Source organism: Rattus norvegicus, chromosome 1, assembly GCF_036323735.1.
Source record: "Rattus norvegicus strain BN/NHsdMcwi chromosome 1, GRCr8, whole genome shotgun sequence".
Lineage (NCBI taxonomy): Eukaryota > Metazoa > Chordata > Mammalia > Rodentia > Muridae > Rattus > Rattus norvegicus.
The window spans coordinates 265,518,276-265,533,734 of record NC_086019.1 but is presented as its reverse complement, the minus strand read 5'-3'; the positions used below and the strand labels follow the sequence as shown (position 1 = coordinate 265,533,734).

The 15,459-nt window shown below is 47.7% G+C and overlaps 1 protein-coding gene across 8 annotated transcripts in view; it reads right to left on the bottom strand.

The window, feature by feature from the left end:
- Positions 1-382: 382 nt before the first annotated feature.
- Plekhs1 (pleckstrin homology domain containing S1) overlaps positions 383-15,459 on the bottom strand; it is a 32,829-nt gene continuing 17,752 nt past the window's right edge. For 4 of the 8 annotated variants that reach the window (XM_063271784.1, XM_063271786.1, XM_063271787.1 and 1 more), the window contains exons 8-13: positions 13,423-13,554; positions 11,496-11,611; positions 10,095-10,301; positions 9,271-9,372; positions 7,540-7,675; positions 383-4,446 (exon numbers count right to left, since the gene is read on the bottom strand). In XM_063271784.1, coding sequence (XP_063127854.1) covers positions 4,267-4,446; positions 7,540-7,675; positions 9,271-9,372; positions 10,095-10,301; positions 11,496-11,611; positions 13,423-13,554 — 873 coding nt within the window. In that variant the 3' untranslated portion in view covers positions 383-4,266. The remainder of the gene's footprint in view (positions 4,447-7,539; positions 7,676-9,270; positions 9,373-10,094; positions 10,302-11,495; positions 11,612-13,422; positions 13,555-15,459) is intronic. The other 4 variants (XM_063271789.1, XM_063271790.1, XM_063271791.1 and 1 more) reach the window with 2 other exon arrangements.

The window sequence follows — 15,459 nt, the reverse complement described above, 5'->3', positions numbered from 1 at the left end:
CAGCAGCACCAGCAGCAGCAGCACCAGCACCAGCAGCACCAGCACCAGCAGCAGCACCAGCACCAGCACCACCCCCATGCTGTTCTCACCCGGAGAAACACGGCTGGGACCCCTATCCTAGACTGTGTTTCGCATTCACAGCCCTCTAGCATCCCATCAGCGAAGCAGATACTCAGAAGAACACATCATGTTCGGCGATTCGCTGCAGAGTGGTAGACCCCGTGACTTCCCGTGTTTTTCTAACAGCTCCCAAGTGTGCTGCGGACTCCCCAGAAACCTGCTAATTGTTGAGAAAACAACTTATATGGAAAAGGCCTATAGCTTGGTTTTCAAATTAATTATATGATACCAGAAAGAAAACAAGATTTAAAAAAAGCCAGAGTTACGGATGTGAAGATTTATTTGAAAACATTCTCAAAATTGAACAATGTTTATGAACGATCACTTAACACAGGTTGTCGTGATTTCTCTCCTTTAGTGGGTGTTTGATTGAGCATTTTCTGTAAACAGTGCACTGTATCTATGGGCTGGGAATATGGTGATGAATAGGATGTAATCGTTCTCCTCTTGGGACATAAGATAGGAAAAGTCTGTCTGACAGAAACTTCTATGATGAGGGAAAATGTCTGTCTCTATGTTGGTCAACTCTGTAGCCAGTTCCCACAGAAGTTATCAAATACTCCAAGTAGGACCAACGTGCTGGAACCGGAAATTTACATTTATTTGATTTTAACTAACTTAAAGCCAAACAGCTCATGTGGCTGGCGGCTACCATATCATGCAGATCAGTTCCAAGGTCAAGCATTGGGAGTGTAAGTTTTTCCAGAACCATCTAGTCAGAGTGCTTCAGAGAAGGGCCCCATGGTCCTATGATTATTAGACGAAGATTTCATTAACTCAGACATTTTTTTAAAGAGTTTTCCCATTAAAACACCGGTGTTGCTCAGCCACAAAGTCAGCAAAGAAGCCCGATTTGATCCAGCCAAGTCTGAAAGCCCTGAGGCCTGTCTACTGCTTTATATCCTCATCATCCCAAAGGATCGATGCTTGGCACAGCCCTGAAGAGAAAAGGGGGGTGGGGGGGTGGCAGAGTCGCCATGGCTCCCCCATGTCTTCACTCCCTGCCGTACATGTGCACATATAGTACACACAAACATATAACTGGGTGGTAACCTGCTCTCCACACAGAAAAGAATGCAGACATGTCAACAGTTTGAGTGTGATTGCATGTACCTGGCCCTGCACTCATTCTCTCTCTCACCAGATGTTCTTTGGAATTCATTTCAAATGGTTGGCATCCTCAGCAGGGAGAACCAAATGGAAACCTCCAGATACCCTTGAGGTGTGTTCTAGAGATCCAAGACACCCCACAGGACGTGGAGAGGTGGTACTCCAACGTCCCACTGAGAGCTGTGAAGTGGGAAAGGTATGGGTTGAGGAGCTGGGGGTCCAGCATGGAGCATGGTGGGTGGAGGTATATTACAGTAAGTCTTTCCATGTGTCTGAGCTCTGGCATCTTCCTCAGCCAGACTAAAGAGCCATGTCAAACTCAGGCTTCTCCTAGTTTCCTTTCTGTTTCTGATAAAACACTTCAACCAACAGCAATTTAGGGGAGCAAATGGTTTATTCTGGCACGACACAGTCTGTCATTGGGGAAAGTCTGGGCAGAAAGTTAAAGCAGAAACCATGGAGGATCTGCTGCTTGCTGGCTCACTCACAAGCTCACACTTTTCTTACAGAGTCCAGGATCACCTGCCTAGGGAATGGTGCTGCCCACAGTGGACAGGGACTCCCACACCAATGAACAATTAAGACGATCCCTAAGGACGTACCCACAAACCAATCTATTCCCTCGAGACTCTGTTCTCATGTGACTCTAACCTATGTCAAGTCAACAGTTGAGGCTAACTAGGAAAAGGTTAAAGATGAGACAGCCAAGCAGTTCTCCAAGTTATCCTTATTTTCTCCTTACTGTTTAAGTAGATCCAAGAGAGGGCTATTTTTCCTAGAGACAACTGAACTCTAGCACCAGCCACGGTCATCCACCTGGAATGGGGTCAATATGGACATCAGTGAAAACGGTTTCAGATGGGGTTTTCACTTTGCTTGTGTCCATGGGTAACAGAGTATGGGAATGTTGCGGTTCACTCTGGTGAAACTGTATAGCACGAGACACAACCTTTGCCGGGACTGCTCTGAGTATCACTGTCTTTCAGCAGGTTCCTGGGCTGTGCTCTCATCTCCATTCCTACGTCTGGAGTTTTCCCGTGGTTACTGCTGTTCTTAGGAGAAAGAACTGACATTGTAGCTGCTTCCAGCTCTAAGAAAGGGGAGGCACAGAGGAAGTGAGGGCAGACTCTGAGGAACAGCACAGAGAACAGTGAAGCGGTGGCTTCTCCTGTCCACCTCAGCTGCCAGCAGCACATACCTAAGCCCAGCCAGGAAGGTTTCTTCCTCCATTGTGATTGTGTTGTGCTCCACAGAGGAGGAAACAAGGGGAAAAGAGGAGCAGCTTTCCTCAGGACCAGCTCCCTGCTGGAGGTGGGTGGGGCTCCCTGCTGGAGGTGGGTGGGGCTCCCTGTGGGGGGTGGGTGGAGCTCCCTGCTGGAGGTGGGTGGATCAATGACCTTTTGCCTCCTTCAGCACAGTTGAAGACCAGATCTTCCTCGAGGAGTGCAAGTTCCACACTGGCCTCTCCACAGAGCCCCTGGGATGATTCATCAAGGAACTCTGTTCCTTGGTCAAATCCCTCAGGAGTGCATTGATGCCACAGAACGAGGACGCAGATTCCAGACTCCTACACAAGAGCTGCCATATTGGGATTTGGGGTTTGGAGTCTGCCCAGCGATTTCGTTTTGAGAGCAAACATTTTGAATAGGAGAAGCACCCAGAGCATGGTCCTCACAACAAAACATGCCCCCCCCCCCCCATTCTGTGGCAGGAGGGAAGTTCCAGGGTTGGGGGAGGGTGGCAGGCTGACAGCTTGCTGGGAAGGACCAGCAGTCATGTTTATGCGAGCTGGGTGGATGGTCAACTCCTAGATCCTCAGATTCCTCCTTGCCCCCTTGAGGGCATGTGGAGACCAGGGGATATTTGGATTTCAGAGCCCATGAATCCATCCCCACAGCTGGTTTTGAGCAGTTTCACCTCGATGCTTATTCATTTCCTCGACAAAGTGGCTTGACTTCTTATTTATGGGATTGTAAACAGTCATACATGCACATGTATTTCTTTTCCCTGTTTTATGTAGACATACACGTTTTACACTGGCAGTAATCTAGGTAACAGGAACTGAAGTGCATTCAATGTCTCCTCTGCTTGCCGAAGGTCTTTACTAACCTAAACCCACACACAAGGCGAAGGTCAGAGAGTTTTCTTTCTAAAGCTGGTATCGGATTTGTGGTTCTGACCCGGAACCGCTCCAGAACACTGAGTCAGGACGACTGAGCATCACGGTCCTTCAAAGCCTCCATTTCTTCCCCGAGAGGACAGCCTGCTAAGATGCAGTTTCTAAATCCCCCTTCGCACCCACAGTCCCCAGGCTGATTAGCGTTAGGCTGATCGCTGCTCCTTTTCCCTGATTGCTAAAAGGCCTTTGATTCTTTCGGCTTTGCAGAATTGATTTGGCAATAAACCAATCAATTAAGAGTGCCCAAACATAGTTTCCCATTTATTTTTAGAGCAAGCGCATCTTGGCTGGATACAGCGCCAAGCTTCCCAAACAGTTAGTGTAGTGTATCTTTTTTAACGCTTTTTTTTTTTTGGAGCTGGGGACCGAACCCAGGGCCTTGCGCTTCCTAGGTAAGCGCTCTACCACTGAGCTAAATCCCCAGCCCCCAGTTAGTGTATCTTTAAGAGAGCAGGTGTACTGAGTGAGACAGAGAGGCCACTCAGCTTGCCTGATGGGAAGCGTCCTGGAGGACTGATACAGACTTTCACTCTCTTGCATCCCTGAAATGATATGGCTGACTGACGTAGAGGCAGTGGTGTGGACTGTGACCTCAGAAGCACACAGCTATTAATTACACCAGGGATTTACTGATACGGTGTCTGCCACATCTGGGGCAGAGTCTCAGATAATAAGCCCTCCTGTTCTAACTCTATTCCTTAGTCCCATGTGACTTTCCCAACGAAAAAGCCTAAGAGGGCCAGTGACCCCACCGTTAAGTCAGCACAGTGGCTCAGAGAAGGATGCTGTCTTGTCTCCAATCACAGGGCCGTGCATGCCCCAGGGCTCCAACCTTCGTGTCCCGGGCCTGTGGCAGCCTACTCTCCAATAGCTTCCTTCTGGTTCTTTTTGATGGCAGGACTCCTCTTTGGTGTCCTCTCCCGGCCTGGCAGATCCTGCTGGGCAGACTCAGCAAACTGGTGTCTTAAGGAGCACGCACAGGGGAAAGCATGGAGCTTCTCTGAATTTGGGATCCGGCCAATGGAGAGTTTCACTTTCTACAACAAATCATAGGAGATAATTAAATGACTGAAGATTATCTGTAGACTCCCCAGCTCTCAACCAGTCATCCTTCATACCCCTTGAATGTGTTTGTGAAGGAAGTCCCATGATGCACTGCGATGACCCAAAGGCAGCTGCAGATGATGTGTATGTTCAAGTGGAACACGGACTTTCATTTTCTGACGTCTGCTGGCCTAAGCCTCTAGGCAGGTTCTAAAGAGTGGCAATGGTCCACTGTGCTGGCTAGTATTATGCTAGCTCAACACAAGGTAGAGTTATTTTGGAAGAGAGAACCTCAATTGGAAAATGTACCCACTAGATTGGCCTGCGGATAAGTCTGTTATATTGGTCTGGTTTTCATTTTATTGGTAATTGATGTGAAAGAGCCCAGCTCGCTGTGAGTGGTACCATCCCAGGGCCAACGTCCCGGTGCCATAAGAAAGCAGACTGAGTTAACCGCTAAGAGCAACTTTGCAAGCAGCACTCCTCCATGGCCTCCCAGTCATGTCCTGCGCTAACTCCCTTTGGTGTTGGGCTGTGGCATGGGAGTGTAAGAGGAATTAACCCTTTGTTCCCCAAGCTGCTTTTGGCCACGGTGTTTTCTTATAGGAATAGAAGTTCTCCAAGATCTCAGAGGGTTCCTGGAACCCTGTGCATCCAACAGAGCCCGGCACGCAGGAAAGGGCCAGACAAAAGCAGAAAGAAGAACACACACCATCTCCTCTGCCTCAAAAAGGTCGTCATGCTTTCTTCTTGCTGTCTCCGGCCTGTCCCTATGCCTGCCCTCCATCTTTCTCCATTGCAGTCCAACAGATGTGCCTGGCTCGGGCCTGTTAGCCATCAGAGATACCTGCCATTGCTCCCGCAGGTCCTTTTCCCACATTTTTTTTTTCTTCTTCTTCTTCTTCTTCCAAGAACCAAGTGTTCGAATTTTAAAAGAGGACTATCTACTTTCACACAAACGGAGGAAGTCGGGGGTGGGGGAGGGGTCGGGATTGTCTGGTCCTCTAGATGAGCGGTTCTCAGGCTTCCTAGTGCTGTGGCCCTTTAATACAGTTCCTCCTGGTGTTGTGACCCCAGCCATAAAGTTATTTCCATCGTGACTTCATAACTGTAACTCTGCCGCTGTTATGAATCATAATGTAAATATCTAATATTCAGGATATCTGATTTGTGGCCCCCGTAAGAGTGCCGCTTGGCTCTCCAAGGAGTTGTGGCCCGCAGGCGGAGGACCATTGCTCTAGATAATCATGTTGGTGGGTATCCATAGTGGTCAGTCCTGAGTAGGAGTTGTTCTCAGGTAGAGTGAGGAAGACAGAAAGGCCAGGGGAGGTGCAGTCTAGACTGTCAGTCACGATGATGTAGCCACACCCAGGTAGAGGGTTAGATGTGAGTCCTGTCAAAACCCCTCTTCTTGATTGCCGAACACAAGTCTGAATCTTTGGGTCAGAGTCACGTTCAGTAACTTCTGGAAGGTGCATGTGGCTTTTTTTTTTTTTTTTTTAAATGGTTGGCTGCGGTGTGGACGATTGGCAGATGCTGTGCACTGTAAGTTACCGGACTATAGGACTAAGACCCTCAAGCCAAGCTCCTCTCTGCATCAGGGATTGGAGTCTCTAGCCAAACACCATGTCCTCTGAGGAAGCCTCCTGTCCTCCCTCTGAAGATCAGTCTATTCTCCCTCTACACTTTCTGCTCATGTCTTAAGCACACGCTGTACTCTAAGAAGTTCCTACTTGTTTTGATCCACTGACCAATGAGCTATTTAAGTACAAGCCAAGGTCACTTTTGTAGCTTTAGAACAAACACACCATCCAGGACAGCGTAGTTGGATATTCAGTAAATAATGAAATGGTTGGTTGGATGGATGGATGGACAGACAGATGGACAGATGGGTGAATCCTGGCCCTGTTAGTAACTAGGTATGCGTTTACTTTAGTCACATGCCTGACTGGTCTTAGCCTTTTACATAATAGCAGTGATAACTGCTTTTATCCAACTGTCAGGCTCACAGAGTGATGAAGAAGAGACAAGATGTGGCCTTAATATGCATAATACGTAACCTCAGATCCTAGAGACCGAAGAGGGGTCTTTGGCATTGTAGTTTGCAAAACTATCAAGTCAGGGTTCTGTGTTTTCAAAGCACGTTAACTGGGTAGCCCCACATCTCGATGTAACTGCTTTCTAAAAGACAAATGCATGTGAATGTATTTCCTCTCCTTTCCTCCAGACACATCCCAGAGATCCAAGGAATGCAATTTGAAAACTGTAGGAATGGATGAATGGATGGATGCATGAATGAATGAACGAAGAGTCCTTGCTCTGCTCCTCACTTTAGAGAGACACTAAGTGCAGACAAGATGGTGCCTGTCCAAAGCCTTCTGGACTAGAAGTCAAAGTGGGCTAAAAAGGGATGAACACCATGGAGACTGAAGAGGCCGGTGAGACCACGTAAATACAGGTTAGCTCTTTAAAGATGGAGATCGAGCGTTGAGCCACATATTATGTTGAATTTTAGTAATAACTCCATGCAGAAGGCACGGCAATGTCAGATTTCCGATGAGAAAACTGACATTCCAAAGGTGAGCCCCTTAATGTTGCATGGCCCACGCTCTGTGCTAGAAACACAGCGAGCGTGTCACAACATGCTATATCACTTGATTCTTCAACAGCCGGTGCAGCCGGGGTCCCAACTTTACCGATTTTACAGAAAACCAAGACCTAGACTGCTTAAAGGAGGATACAGTCCATGTGCGGGTCTAAGTCCGCAAGAGGTCTTCTTGCCACCTCACAGTGGGTGTTTGAATTCAGAAACCCAGAGCCCTCTCTCTTAGCCCAGAGCATTCCTCAATAGTACTTGACTAGAAAGCAGACTTCATCATGTTCTGAGTAGGCCTGAGATTCCACCTGAGACCCTGATCATGTCCCTCTTGTCACCGAGTTGGTCTGGCCAGGGCCGAACCATAAGACTCACCTCTTGGGGCTGGGGATTTAGCTCAGTGGTAGAGCGCTTACCTAGGAAGCGCAAGGCCCTGGGTTCGGTCCCCAGCTCCGAAAAAAAGAACCAAAAAAAAAAAAAAAAGACTCACCTCTTTCTGGATACATCGGGTAAGAAACAGGGACACCTCCTCCAGGCTTTGGGGCTTCAGGTCATTCACAGCCAAGATGTGATCTCCATGGTGGAATAAGCACCCTAGTCGGGGAGGGCCTTCCCAGCGAGCCACACTGCAGCGGCAATCCGGCATCCAAGAGGGAAAGAAAACAGAGTTCATTGGAGGAGCGGGAATGGGCATGCTCACTCGGAGCTGAGTCAGCTGAGTCGTAAAGCAGAGCTCATTGGAAGAGCGGGAATGGGCATGCTCACTCGGAGCTGAGTCAGCTGAGTCGTAAAGCAGAGCTCATTGGAGGAGCGGGAATGGGCATGCTCACTCCGAGCTGAGTCAGCCGAGTCGTCCCACATTCGAAGCTAACCATCTCCTTTCTCTGTCTGACTTCTTTCCCTTCCTACTTCTCTTTTTCTCTCAAGCCCTGCTCCAAGCAAAGCACTCATGAAGGCACTGCCAAGCCTTGTTTTGCTTGTAGTTAACCTCTCCTGTTCCAGGACTTAAATTTTAATTGTAGTTTTGAATAAGATGTAGTTTTTCTACTTACTCATGTGGCTATTCTTCTTGCCTGGCCTTGTGACTCTGGGAATACAGTTCTACCCGTTTTGTTTCCTTACATGGGGTTTAAAATTTTACGACTCCACAGTTCCAAGGAAATCAGGAGCTCAATAAATGTCTGAGAGAAGTGAGCACACAGCACCGCGCAATGACTACCAAATGAGTAAATCACGAATGGAGGAATCTACGAGCTTGGCCGTAGCCAGGCTCATAGCCTGGGCAGCTATTTACAAGTCTTAGATTGCAGAAATCTGGAAAATGGGAAGTTATGACGTTCTGGCATATTCTTTACATTAAGGAATTAACTTGTAAAAATCCAATCTTCCAGGGCTGGGGAGATGGCTCGGTGATTAAGAACATGGACTGCTCTTTCAGAAGATCCCCAGGGTTCAATTCCCGGCATCCACGTGGCGGCTCACAACTGTCTGAGTTCCTGGGGATCCATGACACCAGACATGCATGTGGTGCACATATCTGTGCATGCTGGCAAAATATCCATACATATAAAATAAAATAAATGAAACATTTTGATCTTCTACTGAAATGAAGTTAACAGGCTTACTTATTTGGGGGTGTGAGGGAGGAGTCTCACTATGTAGCTAGAGCTGGCCTTGAGCCTGCTCTGAAGCTCAGGTTGGCTTTGAACTCTTCATCTAGGGTGCTAAGATTACTGGCCCGTGTCACCATGCCCAGTCACAGTCTACAAGAATATAGAATCAGAAATATAGCAATTAGGCTAAAAAAAGTCTGCCATGAAGACTTGGTTCAGAGTTTTGAAGTAGAGGTTTTCACTGGGGTATGGGACAGACATCTTTTTCTTCTATATTCTATTAACTTTGCTCTCCTTTCTTTTATTAAATATTCATTCTGCCGTGCCTGGGAATGGCACCCTTGAAATTTGCTCTCCTTTGAAGAATCAGGAACATCCTGATTGGTGGGCTCTTTGGTCCTCTTAAATCCCCCCCCCACCTTCCCCACCCCCCAACCCCCGCAGAAGTTGACCTCACATAGAGAAGTTCGATTTTGCCTCCAGGTCCCCTCTGTGGCAACACCATAGTCTGTCTCCAACATCATTTTGGTCAAATGTGGTGTTTCAGAATAAGCGTCTCCCCCACCCTTGACTTCTGCTCATTTCCTGCCATTCACAGCCCCACCTACCATATCCGTCCTGCTGCTTCCACCAGAGCGAGATAGTTGATGACATCCCGAGGAGAGAGGAACACATTCAGAGTCTCCACCTGGCTCTCATCCGTGATGTTGCTGAGACAGAAAACGGTTGTGTGAGTCACATCAAACAGCCAACTGTCCCTGGCTGTGCGCGACCCTTTCAGGGTACACTTTTGGCCTTCTGTTTCTGAGGTGACATTTTCCAGCTAAACCTTGTCCAGAACATATGAAGGAAGAAATATGAATGTAAGTCCCTGAATGTCATTCATTACACCCTTCCATGCCCGTCTTGGGATGTGGTAATGGATGGCAGACAATGAGGGAGGAGGTAAAACTGGACTAAGTGGGTTTATTACCATGTCTGTCAGGTCAATTTGCATATTTGTCTTCCAGAAATTATTCCATACCAAATGACATGTAAAGTAGCTAAGATTACATCTGTCTTATCCAGTACCCTGGACGGCACCTAGGGCCTACTCAGAATCTCTGTAGACTTGTTTGCCCACAGGATGTTAAGAGGAGAGGCTGCTGATGCACTAAGATACATCAGTGTGGTCCCGGTTCTAAGGCTCAAAAGACTGGCCCAGGGGGGAAATGTCGCAACAGTTGGAAATGCCACCCCCACCCTAGGGACCACTCTTCTTCCCTCTATCAGTCACTGTCTATGTTTTGCAAGCTCAGTGACACTGAAGCCTATCAGGTTCTTGGCTGACTTGGAAACTTTGAGGAACTATCTTGAAATTTGAATATAAAGTGTGTTTAAGGCGCCCGCCTCGCTCTTAGGGCCCACCGAGTTTTGGAAATCAGAGCTTTACTTGAGCAGTATAGACAATTTCACAACAGTTAGTGAGGCGGACCCCTGTTGGTCATCTGTGGTTTGTGCTTCTGAATCAGCAGGCAGAAGACAAGGATCGCTTCCTGTGTCTTGTTCTTGATGTGGAGGCCCCAGCTCTGACGTCTCGGGAGAAATCTGGAATTCGGCTTGGCAGTCGGCTGGTGCAGAGGTTGCTTCTTTAACTAGACTGGAGCAAAGGAAGTTAAATAAGGCCTTCTGCTTAAACACGTGCACTCACAGTTTTCCTCTGTAGCGGTTAACAGCCAGGCGAGGACCGCCAAAGTCTGGGAGCCTACACAGGCATCAGAACCCCACCATGGGCAGAGAAATATGCTTCCCTTCTAAAAGTGGACTTGGAATGGAAATAGCCATTTATAGGGTCAAGAGGACAGTATGAGAGACATAAAATCCAGAAGACTTCTGCAGACAGAAATGTCCAGAGGATGTCCCAAGTGGCTTTGTGTGCATAGAGAAACCACGTTTTCTTCTCTTAAGTCCACAGGTTAAACCACTCTTCAACTGAGCATCTGAAATCTGGAATGTTCAGCGACAGAATGACGCTGCAGATGGAGAACTCTGCCCCATCAGACTCTCTTTTAGGAATAAAGCAATCTCGAAACACTTTTTTTTTTTGCATAAGATCATTGTCAAGTATATATCTATCTATATCTATGTGTATATATGTAAATATGAAAATACAAAACGTGTATATTTCATGGTTAGATGAGTTCTATTCCCTAAGAGATATAATTATGGATATGCGGATATTCCTAAAACAAAAGCTAAAACAAAACAAAAGAACTGAATCCTAAAACATTTATGATCTTATGCATCACAGATAAAGGACACCCTACCTGTGTCAATCAATTAATAGTGTGTGTTGATATAGTCCTTGGTGACATTTTGTAGCCACTTGTCAACAGTTAAACGAATGAACTGGGGGCTAGGGAGACAGCTCAGTGGGTAAAGTGTTTGCCACGTAAGCAGTTGGACTTCAGTTTGGATCTCCAGAGCCCATGTAAGGCCAGGCACTGCAATCCCAGTGCTCCTGTGGCAAGAGGGATGCGGAGAATCCTGGGAAGCTAATGGACCAGCTCACCTGGTATGTACAGTGGAACAAACAAGAGGCCCTGACTCAAAAAGCAGAAGGTGAGGACCAACACCCAAGGTGTCCTCCGACCTCGGACCTCTACATGTGCTTTATGTCATATGTGCACCTCTCTCTCCCTCTCTCTGTCTCACACACCCATACAAACACAATTCATATGTGTAAGTACACACACACACCCTCGCACAAAGGTTAACACAGTGAACCGGTGGTGATTGTCCCACTAAAAGCAGGTTAGCTAAAAGCAGTATTTAAGAGGGCCAGCCCACTCACCAGGATCTCATTGATCTCATTGACACGTAATTGCTCTCAGCTCTCTTGAAACCTTGGTCTGGGCTATTGGATTCAGCGGAGTCACCAGAATCATTGGCTCCATCAATATTCTCTAACTAAAGACAAGAGGAAGAGACGTGGATGCAGGACCAGGCACCTCCTCACCTCACCTCACGCCTCCCTGCGCCTGGAAGAACACATCTTTCATTGCAGGGAAAGCGCTTCTTCAGAGAATATTAATGGGCCATAACCACAGGAGACTGAACCCACCACAGTTTCTGGCAGATTCCAAGTCTGCCATACCCCACTCCAGACACACGTATTCTATCGGGAAGAGTAGATTTTCCTTTCTGCTTTTTTTCTGAGTCATTGAATGCCATGAACACTTCCCCCAGGAGGTTGAATCTATGAATCATAGAAGCCGACTGGGCCAAAGGCTAGACACAATGGCTGCTCACAAACACTGACACCTCCTCTCACGTGTGCCATTGACTTCTCATTGGAGCACTGCCTCCCAGTCAGGGCAGACTTCCGTACAGCGGCCTCCTCACAAGAGGCTCTTCCAGACCTCATGTTCACACAGTCTTCCCCACCTGGGATGCTCCTCTCTTCTCTTGCCCATTGAAGTCCTCTTCAGTCATTCCCAGTTCTTGAATCACCTCAGCCCTCCTGGCAACTTTAAACAGTTTCATCTACTTCCCCAGACAACATATTCCACAGAGCTTGACCTTACTACATGCTTGATGGCTTGGCTTCCCCAGAGAAGTATTTTTGGTGAAAGAAGTCTTCTATGCTTAAGAAACATTGGGCAACACCTCTCCTACCCGCTTGGCTACTTATAACGCAGGGTGACATACTAAGGGCTCTGAGGACTGTGCTGTATGGATAGCTCATTTAAACCACTTGTAATTTAGCACATCCATAGCCAACCTGACCCCAGAATCCATCTTTAAGTGAACACGTCACTGCCTAGTAGAAAACCTTCAATTTCGGAGATGTCTCAACTCTGTGGCCACCATTTTGTTCTCCTGCCACGCCTTCCTCCAGCACCCTCTATCCGTGTGTATCACAAATTACAGCTTCATGGCCAATGTGCCTAAAAGTCAACTCATGTTTCACCACGTCCCTGCTTAGAAGACTTTTGCTCCTCCTGTGCTGCCCACAACGCAGAGTCAACTTAGAATCCACTGCCTGTCACGGGCTGGCTCTTTAGTTCTGTTGATTTTCTACTCTGCCACTCACACACTCTGAACTGTAGCCTACCTAAGCAGTTGACCAGACACGGACATCAGTGGTCTCTGAAGCCTGCTTTGAGTCAAGAGGAAAGAGCAATCTGCCCTATATCCAATGCCTCCCTGTGTGGCATTACCTTCAGTAACTGAGGCTGCGGGCTCTGGAGGCAAGAGGACAATGAATTTCATCACTGTGGCCACCAGGCAGAGCACAGCGTGGGGTCTAAGAACTCAGAAGGACTTCTAACTATCAACACCCACAGCTGATTACCCTAAGACTCTTTTCCTTTCAGTCTGGAAAAACAGAAAGACTACTAAGTTACAAATTTAACCCCGCCAAGGAGTCAAATGTTATCTTCTCCATTGAACCTTCTCTGATCTGCCTGGAAACCAGCTCCCTCTTCCCACCACTGTTACAACGCAGACATGGTATAAGCATATGCCTTGTGCTATGGTTGGCTTCTAGTCACGTGCCAGCACAGTGGTTGGCTTCTAGTCACGTGCCAGCATGGTGAGCCAGCCATCTGCCTCTGCCAGCTTCACCTTTGTGCCTCCTGATCTCAGCCTGTTGGCTCTGCAGCAGTGTGTGACAGTGGCTGGGTAACATATGTTAAAGGAATGAGTGTTTAGTGGGGCGGGGCAGGCAGGGCGGGGAGGCAGGGCTGGCGGGGGGGGGGGGGGGGAGGATGACTTACTTCTAAGCAGACGCTTCGAGGAGTGAGGTAGTATTCCTCCTCTTCTGCATCTTGAGTTGGTTCTGAGTAGAAATCATGTTCATGATGGTAATGATCTTGCCTGAATCTTTGGAGACTTTTTTGTATTAAATGCTGAATGAGGAAGATACAGAAGAAACTAATGAGTTCCTTCCTCCCTCCTCCCATTCTATGCAATAGAATCAAACCAACTTTCTGGGGGGAAAAAGTGTAATAGATTAGTCGGAGGCTGTGTGGGTGTGACGTGCGGAAACCCACACGACTTGAACTTTCTCTTCAGTTCGGGTCCCTCTAATGTGTGAGTGCAGACGCACAGCTAATATTTGGAAATTTTCCGTACTCTGGAGAATTACAACTCCAAACAAGAAATTTTCTACCGTGGGTGGCAGTGTAAGTCACAGGGCTTTGTCAGGACGTCCCTACCCCCATCTCTTCCCAGTCCTCTCTCAGCAGCCTCTGAGGAAATAATTAGCCCGGAGTCACTGAACCTCCTTCTGCCTCACGGTTCCTCTTTTCGTGTTTTGTTCACAGCCTTGTTTGTTTCCACAGCAGTGTGATTAGATAGTGTTGGCTACGTGACAGTCTGAATTGCATGCTTCCAGGTGATGCAAGCAATTCATTATTGCCGTCCCTCCCCTAACAGACACCAGACAGTCTACCGAAGTAGCCGCTCTGCATGGTAGAGGAATTGTTGAGTGTGACTTAATTATCCCAGGAACAATGCCTGATGGCCGGGGACCTTCGTAAGAACCCCAAATATTTGCTGGGAATTTTATGGAACTTAGCTCCCCCTCTCTTTGTGCGTGTGTGTGTGTGTGTGTGTGTGTGTGTGTGTGCGAGAGAGAGAGAGAGAGAGAGAGAGAGAGAGAGAGAGAGAGAGAGAGGAGACACAGAGAGAGCACCCTGAATTATAATGGTTCAGGTTGTTTTTTGTTTTTTTGTTTTTTCTCTCATAAGGAAGTGCAAAAGCAAGATGCATTCACTAGAAACTGCATTTCAGATTTTGAATGTTAGCCTTTGGGTGGGCTACCAATAACTTTCTTATAGATCTGGTGGCAGCCGTGAGCCTCTGTGAGGCACCATGTCTGCCTGCATGTCATGTCTGAGAGGAGGCCTGAGTTCATCCTGGTTGCCCTCCGCCTTGTTTGCTTTCCTGTCAGTGACTTGATGAGCCAGCAAGAAGGCCTCTACCAGATGAGGCTCCTTGACAGCCCGGCAGTTATGGGGCAAACAGTGGACTCTGCACAGTGTGCTGTGTTGCTAGGCTGTGACGTTCAATAAGGCAGGCGTGTTAAATGCACTTTCAGCTTGTGGTGCTTTGAATATGCTTGGCGGGTGGGAAGTAGCAGTATTAGTAGGTGTGGCCTCCTTGAAGGAGGTGTAGCCTTTTTTAGAGGAAGTGTGTCACTGTGGAGGCGGGGCTTTGAGGTCTCATCTACATGCTCAAGTCTGGCTGGTGTGATCCAGACCCTCCTCTTGGCTGCCTACAGAAGCCAGTCCCCTTTTGCTGCCTGGATCAAGATGTAGAACTCTCTTGACTCCTCCAGCACCATGTCTGCCTGCATGTCATGTCTGAGAAGAGGCCTGGTTCATCCTGGTTGCCCTCTGCCTTGTTTGCTTTCCTGTCAGTGACTTGATGAGTCAGCAAGAAGGCCTCTACCAGATGAGTCTCCTTGGTCGTGAACCTCACAGCCTTCAGAGCTGTGGGAACTGATGTTACTATTGTCAGGACCACACCCCTTCATGTATGGTATTCTACTGCAGTTGCTGAAGACGGAGTCTGGAACCAGACTATACTGAGGTGGCAGTGAAGGGTTCCTGATGTACCAACGACATTGATAACAAAACACAGCAAGTCAACCGGTGACTTTAACTTAAGATGGTTGAAAAAACTATTACTTGACCTCAATAAATAAGAGAAAACAGCAAAAGCCACCCGGGGAAAGAGGTCTGTCATGAATGGGAGCAAGAGGCACTTGCTCAAGGTCAAACTGCCTGTCTGCCCTTGTCCTTACCACT